Source organism: Urocampus carinirostris, chromosome 1 (genome assembly GCF_059441175.1).
Source record: "Urocampus carinirostris isolate Australia breed hairy pipefish chromosome 1, RoL_Ucar_1.0, whole genome shotgun sequence".
In the NCBI taxonomy this organism is placed as follows: domain Eukaryota; kingdom Metazoa; phylum Chordata; class Actinopteri; order Syngnathiformes; family Syngnathidae; genus Urocampus; species Urocampus carinirostris.
The window spans coordinates 18,176,425-18,199,052 of NC_142349.1; the positions used below are offsets into that span (position 1 = coordinate 18,176,425).

General features: G+C 40.2%; 1 protein-coding gene across 2 annotated transcripts; it reads right to left on the bottom strand.

The window, feature by feature from the left end:
• Window positions 1–1,201: 1,201 nt before the first annotated feature.
• On the bottom strand, window positions 1,202–21,020 carry mafk (MAF bZIP transcription factor K). 2 transcript variants are annotated; one of them, XM_088329496.1, is made up of 3 exons: window positions 20,756–21,020; window positions 3,028–3,093; window positions 1,202–2,952 (listed from the first exon to the last, which is right to left on the bottom strand). In XM_088329496.1, the coding sequence occupies exons 1-3, from the start codon at window positions 20,804–20,806 to the stop codon at window positions 2,512–2,514; spliced, it is 558 nt and encodes a 185-aa protein (XP_088185622.1). In that variant the 5' UTR covers window positions 20,807–21,020; the 3' UTR covers window positions 1,202–2,511. The 2 variants fall into 2 exon arrangements, with proteins under 2 accessions (XP_088185622.1, XP_088185630.1); XM_088329504.1 differs by lacking the exon at window positions 20,756–21,020 and adding an exon at window positions 11,812–11,928.
• Between the last annotated feature and the right edge of the window lie 1,608 nt (window positions 21,021–22,628).

Below are 22,628 nucleotides of genomic sequence, written 5' to 3' on the forward strand. Positions count from 1 at the left end.
CCACAACCCTGAGTGTAATACAGACATTTTCCCATTTGAGTTACCAGTGCTGTTATTAGGTTCCAACCAAAACTCTAACCCTAGCTCCAACAGTAACAGACTAACCATGGCTCCAACGCCAGGCCTCTAAGCCTAGGGTTTTGCAACCCAAACACCCACTTCATTCTCTGCAAAATCCATCAACAATAAAACTACAGTTTTCCACTCAGCTCTTCACGATGTTCGTCGGTCACTCTTTTTGGCTTCAAACGGCTAATTGCCGAAAGGAGAGCGATTTTCATGCCTGTATGAAACTGTTCAACTATTCCTTTTAACCATGCAAGTATGCTGGGTCACTAGTGGTCATAGACAGCAGTGTTGGTGTTAATCTACCTAATACACATATTTTTGATTGGTGTATCATTTCATACTGCAAATAATCCTATTAAGTGCTTATATGTCGAGGATACAATTGGATGGTGTAAAACACTCATCCCTAAAAAAACTATTTCACTCTGACGTCATTTTGACTTTATGATGTGAATCAATCTCTGACTCTATAAAAAATAGTGGACTGCAAGGCACGCAAATATTTCATTAACATAATCACTAAGCCCTTTGTTTCGGCAAACCTTTACGTACTTGTAGGTTTTTCGATGTGGAATTATTTCAAACCAACAACGAGGGTGGACGCTACAAAAGGATGGCAGGTCAGTCACCTTTTCGTCCTGTCAAAATCCCTGCGTGTAGAAGAAGAGGAACTTTATCCTGCCAGTGCTGTTAGGACAGTGGCAGAGTTAAACTAAAGACAGTACTCCAACCAATTCATTTTTGACTATAAATCAGCCATCAGCGTTTGATAACTCAAGCTTTGCATATTTTATATGTCAATCATTCCCTTACCCATTGCAAGGATTAGTCCCGTTCTATTTTCCGCTTCGTATGGTCAGGTGTGTTTTTGCATCTATGCGAGGGAGATGCCATTTTTGAAGATGTACGCTCTTTTCCACACGGACGCTACTTTATGGCTTTGAAAACGTAGAAGTTGGGCAAAGCTGCGAAGCATTTACTGAAACAAACGATGGTGGAGTTGCAGTGTAGCCCCTTTGTATGAACTTTTATGTTTTTTTGCACGGCAAGTCTTTTAAAGAACAAAGTAGTGCAGACATTTTTCAATGATGCTTACAGAAGAGCATTGATATGCTTAGAATAATGCCAATCCTTAAAGGTATTCCCAAACTGTTTTTTTATTAGTCACTGAACGTGTGGTGTTCCTTCTCACAATTATGCAAATGTGTTGCAAAATATTCCGCTCACCAGGAGACTCAAAATGTTGGCTCAAAGTTGACCTATCTGGCTGGAGAGCTGTGACATCACTGAAAGACCACACCACTTTCAAAATACTTACTCCCATGAACACAACATGTGACACCAGTTTCGGAACAAACAGCGATTGTAGTGAACAGCAATTACACACCACTTATTTCTGTTTGGAGGTAGGTGATTGTGGCTTTTCGTTTGTGTTTTTGCTGTGCAATTTTGTCTGAGTAGCTGTCCGTTAGCATCGGGGCTGCCGAAGGCTTTCCTGTTTTGTTTGCTTCTGGTTAATGCTCATTGGCTGCCCACCATATGTTGTTTTGTCGGCTACTCTGGCGTTAGCGCGCCACTTTTGCTCTGTTCTTTGGTTGGTTTATTCCCGGCCGGCTTCACATTTAGCGCTATAGCTGCTTTTTATTCTTGGTTTCTGGTTAGCTTGGCTGCTCACTGCGTGTTTTTAAGTAGACCAGCCTTGAGTTCTTCCGCCGAGCCTGCGACCGCCTTTCGTTGATCGGTCCCAGTTGGCACCCACGTTGGCGGCTCTCTATGCGGTTTTTTTAGCCTGCTCGCCTTTTGTTGAACCATAACTGCATTCAACTGTGACACAATACCTAAGTATGCTTTACAAAAACTAGCAACATTTTGCTTAAAACACTTGTAACCTCTCCGAATAATTAACACGTAAAACAATATTGCCACTGGCTTGCTAGGGTGCTGGTGTTCCTCCATTGACATTACACCTCAGGTCAACAAAGACGATAGATGCTGTCTTCAAAAGGCATTATCTTGGATAATATTTGGAACATACCGATGAAATTATATATATAATGATTTTATGCAAATAGAATTTGGCATTACTTTCAAGCTGTCAAATGTTGATGGCCAATCTGTCATGAAAAAAATGGGACAATTGTAGTGATCTTGGAAATACCTGAACAATATAAAACCCCTTATAAAAGTTTAGGAATGTTGCTCCTAAGTGTAAACTGAAGTGATTGGGGCAAAGCCCCAAAGCTGACCCAGGGGTGCCAGGTCTGTGGACGTGTTCAGAGTTAAGTGCGTGACGCTAAAGGACAGGAGAGTAAAGAGTCATGAATGCAGCGTATAATCACATGGAGCTTGTCATCCTGTCAGCCATCCTTCAGTCTTAGTACTGTAATTCCTCCCAGTGCAGGATTTGGCCGGGTCAAAACAGACCAGAATGAGGAGCGGACACTAGGACGGCGCCGAGAAGGGCGCGGGGACAGAACCGCCGTGGTTGGCCGACTTAACGATGGTAATGACGCTGGCGGTGGCCACTTTTCCGGGCGAAAGGGGCCCCCCGCGGGTCACGGTCCTGGCGAAGCACTGCAGCGCCTCGTACTTTGCGCGCAGAGCCTCCAGCTCCAGCCGCATGCTGGCGTTTTCGCGGGCCAGTTTGTCCACCTCGTGCTGGAGCTCCGTTTTCTGACGTTCGAGCTCTTCCTTCTGAGTGACACGCTTGATGCGGCAGCTCGCGGCGTAGCCTCGGTTCTTAAGGGTTCGCCGCCGCTGCTTGAGCCGCGCCACGTCATCCTTGGTCAGCCCGCGCAGGTGTTGGTTGAGCTCCCGCACCGACATGGCCACCAGAACGTCATCACTGAGGGCTGGGGCATTCTCGCCCGCCTCCTTCTTGACCTATGGGCAACAAAACAGGGTGTGAGGGAGGGGGCCCGATATCTTGTCCCAGAGGGCATCTGAGCAGAAGCTTACCTTTAAAGCTTTGCTCGTCTTGAAAGGAGTCGTCATTCCCCGCGTGTAAACCACTTGCCACTCTCCCTGACGAAGTAGAAACAAATCATTATTGTGGACAGTTAGGGCCTTCCCAACCTGATATCTTCTATCAATGGTACAAGGTAAATAGTCTTTGAAAGTCCTTAAACTGTGCTTGAATTTAGCCATGAAAAATGTGTATGAACCCTGCAAATTACAACAAAAGTAAATCATAAAGAATTACCGATATGACCTCCTGAGCCTAAGGCACCACAAATGGTAAGAAAAAAATGGATAGTGTCAATTCAGACAGCGCAGTAGCTTAACTCATTCAATGCCAGACGTTTTGCTCAAATGGGAAATTGTGTGCCAGCCATTTTGACTCATGTTTGAAAACCCGAGGAAATTTTAGTTCTATAGCTATATATGCATAGCACATATAAATTAAAGCTTAACCCTTCATCTTTCATAAAAAATGTATCTAACTTTTGCTATTGTTTACTTAACTTAGCATTGTTCAACTGTTGTTGTTTTTTTGATAATACTCGATTTCAAGAAAACTTCTGAGAAAAATGTTTTTTTTTTTTTTGTGAAAGGATGCATTACAAGCAAGAGATCGACTTTGGTGCTTTTACTTTTGCATCTTTCATACCTCCAAAATCTAAACAATGCTTTCAATAAACACAAGGGCTCTCTGCTTGCAAAATAGTGTTTAATTGCGAGAACACTAAACTTATACATAAACGATGCATGAACTTGGCAAGAACTTTTCGGCGCCCGGTGTCGTGATAATATGGTTTTGGTCAATCAGAGACAGCCCACACACTCTCATCCGCTGGATAAAGAAAGTAACACAATGAAGTGAGGGCTCCTCTTTGTGTGGACAGAGATCTGACCAAAGCCATTCCTGACATCTAGTCCTGATTTATCATACTGAAATCATTCTCAGAGGCCTGATATCTTCTGATCAGCAGTGCCAAAGCCTTTAAAGGTTGTTTTATCTGTGGTTTTAATGCATTTTAAAAACCACATTTTAAATTTTCAATGTCTTTTCTCCTATGTTATAACTGTAATTGTGTGCTTTTAACCTGTCTCTTTGCCATTTCTGTAAAGCACTTTGAATTGCCATGTGTATGAATTGTGCCATACAAATAAACTTGCCTTGCCTTGCCTAAAATATGTTTTTGTTTTGTTTTATTTAAAAAAAAAAAAAACGTTTTTGCACTTGTGGACGATGCTTCTGAAAACGGATTTATACGTTATGGCACTGAATGAGTTAAGCGTTTATAAACACACATGAAAGTGGTGCAGGGAATTATTATTTTTTTAAACTTTTGATGGCCCGTTATGCTTTGAGATTGAAAAAAAGTGTGCCTTTTCTCCAAAAAGTTTGGAAAACCCCCCCAACACTTCCCAACTTTAAGCAAAGGCTCCATTTCAGGACTTTAAGTGCCATATTCTATGCCGAGTGGCTGCCATGACAACGCCCCTGCAAATGGGCGTGGGAGTCTGAGTCACATCGTCAACAAGCGGGTAAACATGGCTCATTCACAACCGCAGCAGCTGAAACTTACAAACCGACACATTTCTTTCTCCCGCCATTATTTTCTTAAACATAGAGGTGAGGAAGAGGGGGGGAAAGGGGTCTTTCTATCATACCCACATGACAGGACATAAATTTCAGTCACGTCAGCATAATATTAATAGTACAGTCATGCTGACCTTTAGCAGGGCAGCTTGTGGAAAATTCCTCGTGTCACAGCGGAATAGTTTCCCTCGTCGTCACGGATGTATTTTTACTGGCAGACAATGTCGTCTATCAGTCTTCCGCTGCTCAGGTCCTCTTTCATCAGGCTTTCCTGAGCCTTTGCATGCCCTTATTTATCTCTGTTGGGGGTAAATTTAGCAAGCTTGCGCTCACCGATTTTTGCCGAGTCGATGGTTAAATTAAAAGTGTTGGCCTAAGAGGACTTTGTCTAAGTATTCTCTTGGGTAGGGTGGCAATGGTCAAAAATGTTGACACATAATGGAAAATACCACTTCAAAAATACCTTAATTAGTTCTCCAAGAAGATCTGTCATAAAAATCTAAATGTATTATATGCAAAAAGAGAATAACTTTGTGATTCTTATTATTATTACAAAACATTGGACAGCCATGAGGGTAGGAATGCAGATCAAGTCGTAAATGGATAGCTTTTCCTGTTGGCTTAGCTCATTCTTGACCACGACGGACACGCTTATGTATTATATTCCTTTTACTTATTATTGTTTTATTTTCAACACAAGGATACTGCTGGAAGTTTGAATTTCCCTACGGGGATGAATAAAGTATCTATCTATCTATCTAGCGGGAGACACTGCCCTCATCAGTCTTTCGATCTCCCGCTTCACCCTGTTTACTTCTGAACCCAACCCTGAGATATCTAAACTGCTTCACTTGGGACAGGAACTCAACCCGGACCATGAAAGGACATCCTAACCTTTTATAGCGCAGATCCATCGTCCCGAATGTGAAGGTGCATATCTTCATCTCAACCATTCTGATGGTTTCTGCCACGGGAGGCACCAATCACCCTACAGCCAAAGCTCCAATCCACATCAGACTCAATATATCCCGCCCCCCCTTGAGACAAGGTCTGCTAGAGGTGGGATTCGAAACTCCTTCTGATGGGAGATTCTGCTAGACGTTCAAGACCCTCACAACACACTTGGGTCTGTCAGGTTAGACTGACATCTTGCCCTACAATCAGAGCCAATTTTCCACCATGTGATTATCAGTTGACAGCTCCACCCTTCTCCTAACCCAAGTGTCCAGAATTTAGAACCAAAAGTCAGATGAAACGACTCCAAAATCCATTATCAAATTGCGGCCCTGGGGGTTTGGCTGGTCCCCTTTCCACTATCCCAAGTAAGCAGGGATGGCTCCAGCACCCGCACAACCCACATAATAAACGTAAATTAAGAATAAATTTTAATGTAAAATTTAGAAGCAAAATATCAAGAAAACAGACCATCGCTTCATAAGACGTGCTGAACCCGAACTATAAAGCTTTGAATACACTCGTTGCCATAGGACACTGGTATCAATGCTCGAGGGGAATGCATATTGAAGGCTGTTTTACTGATGCTGGCCAAAGCTGAATCATGACATCTTGGATGACAAATAGTAGACAGCCTTCAAAGTGCCTCAGTCTTCAGAAGCACATGATTAAAGCAAACCACTAAGTCCTCTTTCGGGATTTAGGCTGCATGCACTTTCCCTCCACAGCTGCTTCACCAAAGTGAATAGATTCATATATGGAATTCCTCATGTGCAAGGAGGTTCAAAATGTCTCGTTTAGGAGGTGTTGCATCAGCAGGGGGTCCCTGGGAATATTCTTTGTAGAGATTATGAATAAGTAGTGCATGATGGACGTGATGGAGGCCCCTTTTTCTTCATAGAAGGTGGGCCTCCGGCATGAACCAAGAGGCCGGCTTGTTTTCCTCAAATTCTTTCGGCATGTGCTCGTGTTTTTCTAAGGTTCTCATCAAGATGCGAACGTTTGCTCCACTTGAGCGCTCATGATGGAACCCAGGCGCTCATGTACAAACGCCACAGATGTTTTCTTTTTTATCTATCTTTTCTCCAAAAGACGCAATCAGGAAAACAACTCGTGCAAGGCCATTCTAAGCAGGCACTCTGGGAAAATACCCCCCCCCCCCCCCCCCCCCCCCAAAAAAAAGCCACAGATGGCTCGCTTCGAGAACAAAAGCCGCATTCCCGAGTAAACACACATGTGCTGGTGCCTCTCATGCAAATATTCACCGGAGCAGTACCAATATGTCCCGTCGTGCACTCTGTTACAAGGGAAAAGCGAGGGAGGGGGGTGCTGAGACTCTACTCCACTTGTAAAACATAAGTTGCAAAGTGAACAAAATGTCTGGAATTCCAAAGCGTCTGGCGTAGTTCACGTGCCCAAACAAATACAACTTAGCCTGCTTGCACATGCAGGTAGGTCTTCAAAAACCGATCTCTTGTTAAAGTAGGACTGAAAATTCACCCACTAGCAGATTCTTTTTTCAATATCAAAAACAACATTTATAGACGAGAACAGTGATGATATCAGCTATTGGTATTACGCTAAAAAACCTGACAGCCAATACACTTATAACCATTTTACAATCACTAAATGGAAATTAGAGGAATAGTAAACATTTTAGAATTAATGTCTTGTAATTTTAAATAAAATACTGGTTTGGGCTATACTATTACTAGGCCATCACCACACTAAACAACACTCAAAAATATAAAAACAACAATTAGGGGTTTTTCCCCGCTCTCTTTTTTTTGGTTGCTGAATAAAACTGAAAAAAAAGTATAATATTGCATGACACTGGAGGTGGGGGGATCTATACACATATATACACACACACATACATACATACATACATATATACATATATATGTATATATATATATATATATATATATACATACATATATATATATACATACATATATATATATATACAGTGGGACCTCGCTGCTTCGCGGTTCCACGTTCGCGGATCTAAAATATAACAATAATAAAATAGAATTATATATATATATATATATATATATATATATATATTTTTTTTATTTATTTTTTTTTTTTTAATTATTATTTTTTTTAAGCATTTTTGAAGGGGTGTCGCTACTTTGCAGATATTCACTTTTCGCGGGTTGTTTTGGTCCCGACATTAACCGGGTCTAAAAAATAATAATAAAAAAATTAAAAAAAAAAATTATATTATATATTTTTTTTTTTTATGCATTTTTGAAGGGGCGTCGCTACTTCGCGGATTTTCACTTTTCGCGGGTGGTTTTGGTCCCTATTAACCGCGATAACCGAGGGATTACTGTATACATTATATATATATATATATATATATATATATATATACACACACATACTCAGGCATTAATTTCTAGTCAGATATATGGCCACATTTAGCGCAAAATATGAGGGGAGTTTTTTCATCCATCCATCCATCCAATATCTGCACCGCTTATCCTCAGTAGGGTCACGGGGGTGCTGGAGCCCATCCCAGATATCTTCGAGCAGTGGGCAGGGGACACCCTGAACTGGTTGCTAGCCAATCACAGCGCACACAGAGACAGACAACTCACTCGCTTATTCATACCTAGGAACAATTTGGACCGACCAATTAACCTAACATGCATGTTTTTGGAATGTGTGAGGAAACCGGGGTGCCTGGAGGAAAACCACGTAAGCACGGGGAGAACATGCAAACTCCACATAGGAGGTTCGATCTCATGACCTCAGAACTGTGCCACACATGCGCTAACCACTGTTCTGCCGTGCTGCCCTATATATAAAAACCTTGTGAATTGTATTGGGTCTTTTAAATTCCTGCTGCTATATGTTATTGCACTTTCAACACACTATTGTTATAAAGCCTACTTTTCCTAAAAGTATTTCATCTTATTTTTCTTCAGTCTTTATTACATGTTTTACACTGGAGTGCCATGTCTGATCTCAATGCATACGTACAATGTTTCACAATGTTGATGACAACAAAGACAATTCTATTCAACTTGGTACATGGCCTCGAAAAGGCAAGGATCTTGTGAAAAAGGCCTACCACTTCCTGGTGAAAACTTTCTCAATCAACTTAACTTTGATTTAATAAATTATGAAAAAAAAAAATTGTTAATGGCTATAGCAAGGGTCTCTAACGTGGTGCCCGCAGGGAGCCCGTAAAAACACCTGAGTAGCATAAGGATTTGAAAATGTCTCTCCAGTGACGGGTCATTGTGATTTTCTGGGAACTTTGAGAACTAACTGGTATGATGTTTTAGTGGTTGAGAGGGCCTATTTTACTTAATATAATTACAACCTGGTAATAACATTTTAATGACATAGTAATGACAAGTTTTAGGAATGTGAATCAAACTGCTAGCCCTTCATGCTAATAGGTAACAGTAACCTTCAGCTTCAAAAAGGTTGGTCACCCCTAGCCTAAAGTTTATTGTGAAAAGGCTTAAAATCAATGGACATTAATCCTTTAAATTGGAGTATTCACACTGGAAAAAATAAGCTACATACAATATTTTTATATATACAATATTTTTGTGTCTTTTATTATGAACAAGCATGAAAAGGGGTCAGGGCTTGACAGGGTTGGGTAGGGTTACTTTAACTGGATTACTTTCAATTACTATTGGATTACTCCAATACCAAATATGCTAATAAAAGACAAAAGAAACTAAATATGAAAAAAATTATGACAAACAACACGTGGTAAGCTTTATCTCCTGGCTTTGATCTCTTTGATCTCCGGCAAAACTAACATAAAATGCGACAGAAACAAAATGAAAATAAATCCAAACAGCTTGCCAACATTATTTTTGCCGTTCCATGTATTCTGTTACTCCCCAAGCCTGCACAAAATTTTGTCATTTTATTCTTTTTTTAAATTAACCTCAATTCCAAGTGTTTATTGTCATATGGACAGTAAAGTTGCGAGTGAAAAAGAAAATAGAAACTAAGGAATGTTTGGCATTTCTTGAATCCCAAGACTTTAACCTTCCGAATGATACTTGGAACGATGCATATGAGTGACATCGTACGGACACCGCATTCGCACGTGTCTACGACACGTATTTGCTTCTTTGCAAGCTTTCAGAATGTTAAGGGGGTAATAAGTTTGACTGAACTATCTGAGTGTTTTGTCGACGTTCCCATTGTAGCGCCTTATAATCCGCTGCGCCTTATGTATGGAAGATATAGGACCAAAAACTATTTTTTGGGGGTGCGCCCTATAACCCGGTGCGCCCTATAGTGCTGAAAATACGGTACTTGGAAAACCAGACATGTTAAATCTGGATCACAAAAAAACATTACATTTTGTCCTCTTAACTTTTCAAACCTCACATAATTGCAATACTTAAGAAATCCCCTCTTCGCAAGCCGACAATAACACAATTCCGATGTCGTAATGGCACGTCCACGACAAAGTTGCAGATTAAAGACAGCAAGGCAAGTCACTCAAAAGAAAACGCCCGACTGATGTGGAAAGCACAGCATGTCCCATACTGTTTTTGGGTGGATGAACACGTTTGAGAGTATTTCAGGCCACCTTTTTCTCTTGCTTTTCCAAAAGTGAGCCATCAATGAATAGAAGACGACAGATTTTTAACAATAATATTGGTATTTTTTTCTTATCGCTTTATTGCAATTTTAATTTCTTTTTTCTTCTTTTTGTGGACGATTTTAACAAATACAAGCAAGGTTAACATCAGTGAAATAGTTGATCAGTTTGAGTTGTTCAATTAAATCTGGGGTCCGCAACAGGCGGCTCTTTGGCGCTCCCTGGCGGTTTTTCAAAAATGTTTGCTAATGGTAAATGATATTGTTTCTGCAGGGCAGACATGACACAAACATTCTTGTTTTCCAATGAATAGAGATGTATACAGGATATATGGACTTGATTATGTGTTGCCTTCCTTATGATGCTTGTATAAAGCTTTTATTTTTTTGCGGCTCCTGTTATGTGTTTTGTTCTGTTTTAGTCCAATGTGGCTCTTTCAACATTTTAGGTTGCCAACCCTTACACCAAACGATTTGATTTGCAGCCTTCAGTGTTCACTGCTGGTCCAACAAATTTCTATTGGGAGTTGTTCATAAGTGTACATAAGTCATGTAGAAAATGATCACTGCGAAACAGTTGGGGAAGACACCGTGTTTTAATTGTTGCTGGTAATGACATGATTTTATTAATTGTTTAATCCCTTAATAGAGTAGTATGCAAGCGAAAATGTGGAAATGGTTGACAATAATGTCCTTTTCATTGGTGCAAGATCAGATCCAGAATGCCAATTTTCATGTTGTTTTTTTCTCTATTGAATTGAATGCACATTTAAAATGACCGTGTTATTTGCTTTCGCAGTTGCTAGATTAAGCGAGTGTTTATTTGTACATGGGCTGGTTTCTCTTTACTGTAAGATATTTTAGTTTACTCTTATTCTTGTTATCTTTCAGTGTTTGCCAGTGTGAACATAATATTTACCTGTTAAGGATGGTGGCATTTCCAGCCCAGAACAAATCAATCTAATTTTTCACGTTTTCTTATTTGTTTTTCACTGAGAGCATATTTTCCAAAAACCGTGTGTTCATTGATGAAGTGTTTGTTTGTTTTTGCAGGCATCTGGTCAAGTTCAAGGTTACAGCAGGTAACTGCAAAGCCCCGCCCGCTCAGAATATAAACAACACACCAGGCCCCTTTGGACGCCTTGTTTTCCTTCTTTCAGTTTGCTAGTTCAGAGGGCAGACATGCAGCCGCCCTCTGGCAGCTAATCTTTTGGCACTTTTTGTCTCCCCAGGCAACCGTTGAAACACATCCAACAAACCCGGTGCATGTGCAGATTCCACACGCTTTCCCCAAGCACAGCACATTTGCTGGGATCCACTGCGTAGGAAGCACAGCGCATATCGTAGCGATGAGTCACGCTGTTTACTGGTAAAAGCCGCAAGCGGCAGGCAGGGAATCGCACCCTCCCGACCTGACGTTTCCTGGAAACTCCCGTTGTTTTGGGAGAAAGGAAGGAAAAGTAGTCTGAGCAATGGTTGGCATGCCCACCAAAGATCTTTGTTGCGGAAAGGGAGGAGAACGCACTGTATTCCAAAGACAATTTCAAGAATGCAGAACTATTGCTGGGAAAATGAGCCTGGAAGGAAACCGGGGTATGAAAAATGGGACACAAAATCATACGTTAGCCGTTTTGTACTTTGCTTACAGCTGCACTTGCCGCACGCTCCAAAACAACAAACTCTGCATCCTGGAGTTGTGTTGCCAGCTTGCATTCTCACCCGATGCAGAATCAGGAAGTTTCAAAATGAGCAATAGAAAACCAGACCGTTCCGTAAAAAAACTCCATCAAGATAAATAAACCGTGCCGAAGCCACGCCTCTAAAGCAGAATCAGGCAGGCATGGTGGGTAAAGCGGAATGCAACTCGGAGTGAGTGGCCATTTCGAGCTAATTTGTCCAAAGAAACACATGTACAGTCAGTAGGGAGCACTTCAAAAAGCCTTCTTTTGACCAAAAATTATTTTACACTATTTTCTGATTGGGATTTTGATGTCAAAAAGTGTGTCATCTTGGTCATACTGAAAGAATCGTGTATCTTATGCTCACTCAGTCAAGGTCAAGGCTTCATGAATAGCATAGGGATGCTGAACGAGGCCAGAATGTCTGTTTCACAGTTCTGCGCTTCAAATTAATATCTTGATTCTTGTCCTTTCCCTAGACTTTGGTGGGGCTTCATGGAAAGCGAGGAAAGTCTCTGATAGAGTATACATTCCAACTCCATAGCTCACCCATCCATTAAAAAATATTGTCTAGTTGATTATAGACAAGCACATCACAATAGAGCAGGATAACCATCATGCATCACCTTGTTGAATATGTTGACGTGCAGACAATAGTCAGATTAAAATTAATATTGAGGTTGTGCAAAGCCATATAAACATGCAAAAAAAAATGATGGTCTTAGTCCAACTGCAAACAGGCTGATTGTCCGTAACGTTTGGTTAATTATTTCATTTTAGGATTACGTGAGCATGTCCACGCATTTGAATGCTCCAATTGCATGCGCACAATATTGTGCAAGTGCTGTTTCGATATCCGGGATTTTTTTTCGCGACAGATCTGTGGACTTGTAATCATACAGTCAAACTCTGCCGTACTCTTTAAACAAACCTTGTGTATTGGTTGATTTCTTCAGCACATTTCATTTTATCATCTGGCCTGATGGCGCAGACCAATGTTCCCTCTAAGCTGCGCGCGTGCGCAATCGCGCACTGCCTACACATTCTCAGCGCACAAGAAAATATACCCAGCGCAATGTTCCCTCAAGATGCGTGTGTGCGCAATTGCACACTACCCAGAGCTTTTCCGCGCACAAGAAAATCCAGCTCACAAAAATCAGGGCTCGAAATTGCTAATTAAGAAGCGAATTAAGTCAACGTTACAGTGCATGAAGGTAAAAATACAAGGGTTCCCCTGACGTTGTGTTCTAAATGCGGTATTTGGAAGTCAAGGTCGAAGTAGAAAGGAGTTGAGTAAAGTTAGTAGAGATTTTCGAGAACCGGCTTCTTCGGCTCGGCTCACTAAAAGGAACCGGCTCTTTCGGGTCCTAAACGGCTCTTCAGGTTGTTTTTGCTTCTTTCATCCCTATATGACCAAATATTATGTAAAATTATGCACAAAATGACTCAAAGGAAGGGGGAATAGAACAAAAAAGAAAAAAATACCAACATGAAAAAGTAATGAAAAGCTGAGAAAAAAAGACACAAAGAGAAAAAAGAAGGAAAAAAATCAGAAAAAAGCCAGAAAAAAGAAAAGAAAGAAACAAAGGAAAAAAAGTAAAAAGAGAACAAAAAGAAATAAGTAACAGATAGGAAAAATAAACACAATGAGATTTTTTAAAGGAATTAAAAAAATAGAAAAAACAGGGAAAAAGAAGAAAATGTTTGTGTGACATTCAAATAATTTCCAATCATACCAAGTCAATCTTGTTGCCAACATTGTATTTATATTATATTGATTAAATACAGTTGTGTATCCTGCAACCGACTAAATAAGCCCCCAAAAATGTTAGTATTATGCGACAAAAGATACCAGGAAAAAAAAAAGAAATGTAAATATTGTGAAAGAATTGTTGTAAAAATAAATGACGTTTGTAGGGCGTACAACCTTTGCAATAATACATTAGTCAATTCATTCAAAAGTGAAACCTTTTTTTTGCATTGCCGGAAACTCAGCAAAATGTAACGCGATGTCAAGTTTTGGACATGTTTGATAATGACTTAGTTGCCACACTTGGGATTGCTGTTGCTCACTGTTGTTTCAAGCATTGCTCACCGACTTTGTGAACGCTCAGACCCCTGGAAAATTAGAGGGAACATTGGCGCGAACTCCACTTTGATATCCATGTACTCAAAGAAAGTCCATGTTTCTGACAAGCCTCGTACAACTTGTAAAGACAAGGGACTCAGAATTGGAGGATTTTTTTTTTGAGCGGGGTGAAAACAGGCATGGTAGTTTGTTAATTGTTGTGAGAGACTGGAATGACGTCTTGCAGAATTCAATGCGGAAACAACTTCTATCTGCATAATGACATCACTCGCACTTCGCCTTGTCGATTGGATTGCTTGCGAAAGCCACGTGTACACGGTTGTACGGACGTCATTAAACATGTAAGAGTTTCATTAAGATCGGTCCAAAAATTCAAATTCAGATCCCAGTAATACTACTGTATTTACTGCATGTAAGCATACTCAATCACCAAACATAAAAAATGTAATAGTCGGGGGGGAACCGAAAAGAAAGAATTGTTGGGTAAATGGCTTACCTAACAAAAAAAAAACATGCATAGTACTTCCTGAAGAGGACACTGACAAGAGAAAGCCAATGAAACTGGCAAAATGTGCTGCTGTAGAGGCCAAATCAAAGAGAAAATCAAACCCAATTATTTTTTTGATCTGTTTGACACATTTAGATGTAAATGCAATGGTATTAAAATACAATAACCTTTAATGCTGGATGTCCGTACTTGAATGAATGCATAAAATATTTTCTAATTTAGTCATAAAAATGCATGGGAGTTATTGTTCGTTTTAGAATATAAAACTTCTATATTTTTACGATGCACCAAAAGTTTTCACCTTGTCATTCCAACAGCTAACACGAACTCTGGCTCTTACTCTCAGTAGGGCGGCAGTAGCTCAGGAGGTAGAGCGCTCGTCTTGGGATCAAGGGATCCCAGTTCGAATCCCGGCTTGTCCGTGTTACATGTCGAAGTGTCCTTGGGTAAGACACTGAACTCCTATTACCCCAATAAGCAGGTTAGCGCCTTACATGGCTGCAAGGCCGCTATTGGGAAATGTGAAGCACACTGTAAAGCGCTTTGGGAAGTCATTGACTTGAAAAGCGCTATATAAATGCAAATCATTTCATTTCATTTCATTTCAAAATACGCCTTATGTGTATTGGTTATTTCTCCAGCACATTTCCATTATTATTTTCTGCCCCAAAGACGGAAACACCAATGTTGTGGCACATTCCAATGTAAAATATGCCGTACTCTCTAATATTAATATATTGACATAAAATGGCAACGATTCTATATCATTCCCATGAGACATGGTTTTGGATGGAGCACACAACTAGTTACTAGGTGAGTTTTAGACAGCAAATGGGTGATATGATTTCCCATTCCACCGATCAATGGTGTACTGTGCGTATGCACTTCACTGTTTATAATGCAGAAATCCCCTTTGTGTGTCTGATACATGGTGTATAAGTCTGCCTCACCAAGCTATAGTCTTTGGACGTAAACTGGAGTTTTGGCATGACATCATGTGCAAGACCTGTTTGAAATCAGGTTTGTGCGACAAAATAAATTTATATTTCCTAATAACTCATTCAGTGCCATGCCGTATAAATACATTTTCAGAAGTATTGTCCCTGAGTGCCGAAACATAAAATTATGTTTTCTTTTTGTTTCTTTGAAAAGAAAGTAGCAAGCTTCTGGGAATTATTTCAGTATGAAAAATAACAATTAGATGGCAGGTTTGGCTTTGGTCAGATCTCTGTCCAAACATCGATAGCCTGTAATGTCATTCACCTAAGACCGTAATGTTACAAGTATGATTGCAAAACCAATGAGAAAATGAGTTTGGTAAGTGGTCAACAACGGCCCCCTGGTGTTCGGATGTCTTTGAATGGCATAGGTGAAGCTGATGTATTATTAGCAGTGTAAATGATGTTTACCCAAGAGTAAAATTGCAGGCTTGTGTAGCCAATCATCTGCTTCTGTCGGAGCATGCGAGGCAAAAACACATCAGAGCAAACATCCTTGTGAGTCATCACATTGCTCACCGCAGCTATGTCACTTTCACAACACTCCATCGCCACATGAACCATTTGCATTCTGCTGCCCCGTTTTATCCGTGCAAAGTAGTAAATGACTGCTGACAATTTAAATACATGGCCCTTGTCTAGATCTCCCAAAACCTCGTGTGCTTCATCACTCTCACACCACAAGACAGCCAGTGGAAAAGGAGTGACTCAGTCCAGACCAAATAAAACAAATAAGTGAAAAATAGAGTAAGAGGTGGTGTTATGTCATGACAGACAAGAGCACCCACTCCCACATTCTGTGAACTAACTCACAAAAAGTGTGAAAGTATGTAGAATCGATCCTGTCCTATATGGTAATAAATAAATACCCACAAATGTAGGATATCTAAAAAAAAAATGAACACGTATTTCAATCACATTATACCTAAATATATGACAAACGCAATTCATTTATTTATGCAATAGTAATGGCCAACAATCCTCAAGGTATCACCACAAACATCACCATCAACCACAGAGAGCTAGAACCTGTCACCAAATTTAAATATATTGCAGCTGTCATATCAGAGGGGTGAGAACCAGAAATCATGGCCAGGATAGCTCAAACCACAGCAGCACTTGCCAGAATTAAACCCATCATGATGACATTTATTTATTCTGTTATTTAATATGTTGTGTATTTTGCCATTTTTATCTCATGTTTTGTTTTGTGTATTTTGTCACAACAAAATGTTATTAAAATAAGGAATCGGCCCAATTCCCTGAGCTTTTTATCTATTGCTTTATCATTAATGAAAAAACCAACACAGTTGATTGGTGCACTTCTCGATCAACCATCAGTAAAAAGATCAGCCAGTTTGACCTGCCCTCTCATTTGAATAACATTTTTTTGTGAAATACATGACAAAATAAAAACTGAAATAAATGTTTAAACAACAAAATCATCACAAAATGCGTAAACATATGAATAAATGTATGTAATGTATTTAGGTATTTCTGATCAATGGTAGCATTGGAGCGTAGTTTCAAGCCACAGTCGGCGTGGGACGAGGCTGCACTTTCTCTCCATCTTCCTGAAGAGGACCATGTCTGAAGCTCTGGAGCAACATGAAGGTACAGTTAGTATTGGGGGACGCAACATGGCTAACCTCCGTTTTGATTATGACATTGCCGGATTGGCAGGGCACAATCAGAGAAACTCAGAGATCTGGTCAATCACCTGGACAAAGCCTCAAGCCAGTATGGGATGGAAATCAGCTCAGAAAAAATCAAAAGTAATGAGCCACAATCCCCAAAGTATCACCACAAACATCACCATTAACTACGGAGCACTAAAACCTGTCACAAAATTTAAACATTTGAGAGCTGTCGTATCAGAAGAGGGATCCGAACCAGAAAGTCAGGATAGCTTAAAACACAGCCCCATTTGCCAGACTTAAACCCATCTGGAGGGACAAGAACATAGCTGTGAAAGCAAAAGATCAGACTCATGCGAGCGCTGGTTACTTCTATCTTCCTCTACGCTTGCGAGACAGACTCACAAAAAAACTGGAAAAAGAGTATTCAGGCCATGGAGACGACCATGCGGTTGAGGAATCCGTGAACCGTGATGAGTATTACATGATTTATGTATGAGTATATTCATTTATATGGCATATATTTGCAGGTACTTATTTGTTTATTTATACATTTATTTTTCCATATGATAGTGCAAGAAGTAGTGACCAAAACAGTTTCAATCCAATAACCGTGGTGGGTCGCTAGTTCAATAAAGCTCACTCTCATAAAACAACTTGCTTGTTGAATTCATGACAAGTGAATGATTTCCAGCTCAACATGATTATTGGCACAAAAGAAATAGATAACTCTGTGGGGAATGATATAGTATTGATGTCAACTTTACATTTTTTTATCATTTCAAGTTGAGTACGCTATATGACAATATATATATATATATATATATATATATATATATATATATATATATATATTATATATGCGTTTTTTTTTACTTTTTTGTTTCTAAAACTGATCTCTTCATGACCAGCAAAACCAAAAAAAACTTCAAGTACCATACATACTGGCATATAAAGGCCTCCAAAAGTAATTGAAAATAGCCCCATACTAAAATAATTTTGAATATTAATAAAAGTGTACCTATCAATAACTAAATTATGTAGCTAATACTCTTATTCACAGTTTTTTCCATCTCAGCTGTCTATGACTGCATGTCATACAATTTTGGTTGCTTCTCTGATTAGTTGTCTAATTATTTTGGCCCGAAAGTTTAGAAAGACGGCCAGGTCTTGGTGGGTTTGCAGTGGTTGTATGTTCTCTCCATTTAGATATCATTGTGCTCACTGGGTTTGGGAGATATGTTAATATTGCAAAATCGTCTTGTGTCCCATTCCTGCTTTGAACATTTCCACAACTTTATCCTGGACTTGCCTATTGTGTTGTTTGGTCATATTGCTGTCTGTTCTCCAGTATCTACTTTCACAGACCTCTGAGCCCATCACAGAACAGGTGCATTCAAGCTTAGACTTAATGACACACAGGTGCACTCTGTCATTAGTCCTTTAGGTAGACATTGGATCATTCTGAAGTCATCAGGGAACTTTTTCAGTCAGTTAGCTGAGCTGGGAGAAGAGTGGCCAATATTTTTCCAACACCCACTAAATTGTTTTTTCGTTGTAAATATAAAATGTTGAAATATTTTGGCTCCACTTCACGATTGAGTCTCACACATTGTTAATTCTTAGTGAACGTTTTTAGTTTTTAGACCTAAGTTTGAAGCCTAAAATTTAATAAAATATAATGTATTGGTAAAAATCTAAAAAATAAAACATTTTTAATCATCATGTTTTGGAAGGAATTGGCACCACTAACTGTTGTTACCGGGGTCTAACTTGGTCTTGACCACCAAAAATAGTATCGCTCAATATAGTTAATACAACATCCTAACAAATATTATTTGCATCCAGAACCATGTACAATATTCCCAATGTAATTTGAAGTTCTAGCCTCTGAAATACATCAGTTATTCCATTTTAGAACCTTCAAAAAGATCCCTGGAAACCTTAAGACCTCATAAGCATTAAACTATTTCATTAGATCAGCACCTCCAAGTCCGAGACCATGGTTCTCAGACAGAAAAAGGTGGCATGCACCTTCCGGGTTGGGGATGAGATCCTGCCCCAAGTGAAAGATTCAAATATCTCGGGGTCTTGTTTACGACCGAAAAGAGGCTGGAACGGGAGATCGACAGACTGTTCGGTGCAGCGTCTGCCGTCATGCGGACCCTGTACCGGTCCGTTGTGACGAAAGGGCTGAGCCATAAAACAAAGCTCTCGATTGACGTTTCTACCCTCACTTATGGTCATGAACTGTGGGTCATGACCGCACAGTCAAAATCCTAGTTACAAGCGGCTTAAATGTGTTTTCTCCACAGGGTGGCTAGGCTCTCCCTTAGAGATAAGGTTAAAAGCTTCGACATCCGGGCGGAGCCTCCGCATTGAGAGGATATGAGGTGGCTTGGGGAATCTGATACGAATGCCTCTTGAACGCCTCCCTCGGGGGTGTTCCGGGCATGTCTCACCGGGCAGGGGGCACCCGGGGATGACCCAGACAACGCTGGAGAGACTATGTCTCTAGGCTGGCCTGGGAACGCCTTGGGATCCCACTGGATGAGCTGGATGAAGTGGCTGGGGACAGGGAGGTCTGGGCTCCCCTGCTGAGGCTGTTGCCCCCGCGATCTGACCCCGGATAAGCGGAATAAAATGGATGGATAGCTGGCATTTTACTGCACATTCCAGCAGCGCTTTAATGGCAGACCCTGATACACCGTTTTCGTATTTTGCCATCGTTTCCTTCTTTGACTTGATCATTGTTGTCACTGTTTTGCACTTTGCCTTCCCCTTATCACTAACGTTTTGGAGCCTATTATTATAGGGAAAAAAAGGGAAATTACACCAACAAAATATCAATAAAATGAGTTGTAGTCCCTCTCAAATGCAGCGATTGACTAAGCAGAAAGAAGAGATTGGACAAGGAATTATAGACATCAGCTGTTTAGAAGTGTTATTTTTCATCTTCTTAGCATATTTTTTGCAAGGGATAGGACCCACTGAAAACAGCTCCACAACCTACATTTGACTCCCGACCCACCAGTTGAGAAACATAGTGCATACATAGTATGTCTTGCTGTGAGTAAATAAGTGCTATGTTGTGTTTGTAAGGTTTACTTTTGCTCAATAAGAGGAGCAATTGGCTCAAGTTGACAGGTATGTAAAGATATGCGAGTGCTCCCCCTTCATCCCTGGTGGTCTGACTTTCTCAGGGTGCCCTTTGTCCTACATGTCGAAAATGCTCACCACGTGTTTTGATGTCAACTGCAGAATGGAATAGCAATATACCCCCGCTTTTTTTAACCAACCCAATTATGAGTGAATACAATTTAAACACTTAAACCCAATTTAGTAGCAGAAATAGAGCAAAACCCACGTGTGTATCAAATCAATATTATCATATATATATATATATATATATATATATATATATATATATAATGAAATACGTTCAATATTTTTAGTCTCGTGGATCAAAACTCCCACTTGATTTATTTGAAGGTAACCACAACTCCCGAGTGAACCATGTTTTTAAAGTGCTTGTTTGTTTTAAGCGTGACAGTTGTTTTCTCTTAATATACAGTATATTGTACTGTCTGTCACTTTAGTTGCCGATGTTGGTGTCCACGAATGGACCCAGACAATACAATATTAACTGATATCTATAAAGATGGATACATGAGCTCACCTCGGTTGACGCACGTGAATCCTCCAGGACTGGAATGCTCGGAAAAAACATATATATATCTATGGGTATAAAAACAAAAATATGTCCAGTTAGGTTAAACCTAACCTCTCCCGGGAAAACGAGGCCGTTGAAAATGTTTGGCTGAGTCCGGCAGACGGCGATCCGGCCAGCCTGCGAGCAGAGCGCTCCGCTAACTTAATTCAGCCCAAAACAACAACAATGTTACTAATGTTACGAACATTCCACGCTCCCGCTTCCGCAAGCACTGACGTCACCGCGTCCTCATGACCGCCCCCTCCATTCATGAAAATAACTTAGTGCTGACGTCAGCGCCGGGATGGAGAAGCCAGAAATAGAAGAGTTTGTTTTTCTGTCGGAGAGGGGGGGTCCGAATCTTGTATTTACAAAGTGTTCAGTTTGGGAAGTTAAACGAGGGCTTAAAAAGAAACACTGAGCAGCAACAAGTAAGAAAAAGTGAAGCTTGCCCGGAGCAACAGCATTCCATTCCTGAGGAAAGTATGCAAGGCAGTGCAGTCACAGGATTGTTCTTATTGGGGCTGCTACAGTCACAGGTTATTTTTGCCTTGCAATTAAAGACGGGATGTGAAAATAAAAATAAAAGAAAAAAACAGAAAAAGCAAGGCATTTATTTGTAAAAACTCCTCCACTCATTCACAGCACGCATACATATTTTATAATTATTTATTACCTCTTAGTTAATTGTTTGTTCATCAGGGCGGCATCTTGGCAAAATAGTTAGCACAGGAGTGGATAAACTACTGCCCAGGGGCTACATGTGGCCAATCAGAATTTTTAATCCGTCCACCAAATTAAAATAGAAAACCCAAAAAATAAATATCATATATAAATGGAAGAAAAATATACTACTAGAAAAAAATGTTGAATTGGTGCCAGTCTTGTCCCCGCTGTCCCTTAGTATGTGTTCTCCAACTTTATAAATATCCTTTTCATTAGGTGGAGTCCGGATCTTGTATTTTGTCCACTCTCTGCCGCCATCTCCTGGCTTTAGGTCATGATCACAGCCTCGGTCAGCTCATTCCTCAAGTACTAATAAGCTTTTGTTTTTTCAGCGTTTGGGGGGTTGGGTTGACATTTGGACTCAATTTGAAACAGGCCTTCTCGTACTTTTACCATTTTAAGGCTAGACCAAGAAAAACCCTGGGGATGAGCAGGAAATCTCTCTCCAACACCCACACCCTCATTCTGCTTCCTAAAGTGTACAAGTCTTGGAACAGCGGGGCTAAAAGTGTGATACAAGTAGATATGCACGGTGGAAAAAAAATTATAACAGCTCTTTGGACACCTAAAACTGATTACCAACCTGTCGGAGGTGTCCTTAACAAGTTGATGGTTAAATATTTGCTCTATTAGGTAGAGTATGTTTTAACACTGCCCCACTGAATTCAAAGAGCCCTTACGCTTTATTTTCCACTGCGCCTATCTGCTTTTATATTTGAATTGAGTTGTCAGTATTTTCATTGGTCTCAACTCTGTAAAATATTGTCTGCCATGAGTTTGAACATGGCACTCCAGGGTAAACATGCAATAAAGACTCTGTGTGCTGGAAATTGACTTGATGCTTGTCCCTGCAGCTTTTTTTTAATCATTATTATTTCTTGTCAGTGTAGCATGAAAACGGTGAAAGTAAGAAAGGGCTGTTTTGAGTCCAAACTCCAACCCAAACCCCAAGAAAAATAAAAAAGAAGAGTTTATTCGAGCATGTACTTGCAAGTGCATCATAAGCAAGCTAACAAGGCTAAAATTTGGGCGTGCTCAAGCACCCCCATAAATGGCTTTGTTACGCCCATGATTTGAACATCTTCAGAACTGTCTGTGTTTGAATTTTCAATAT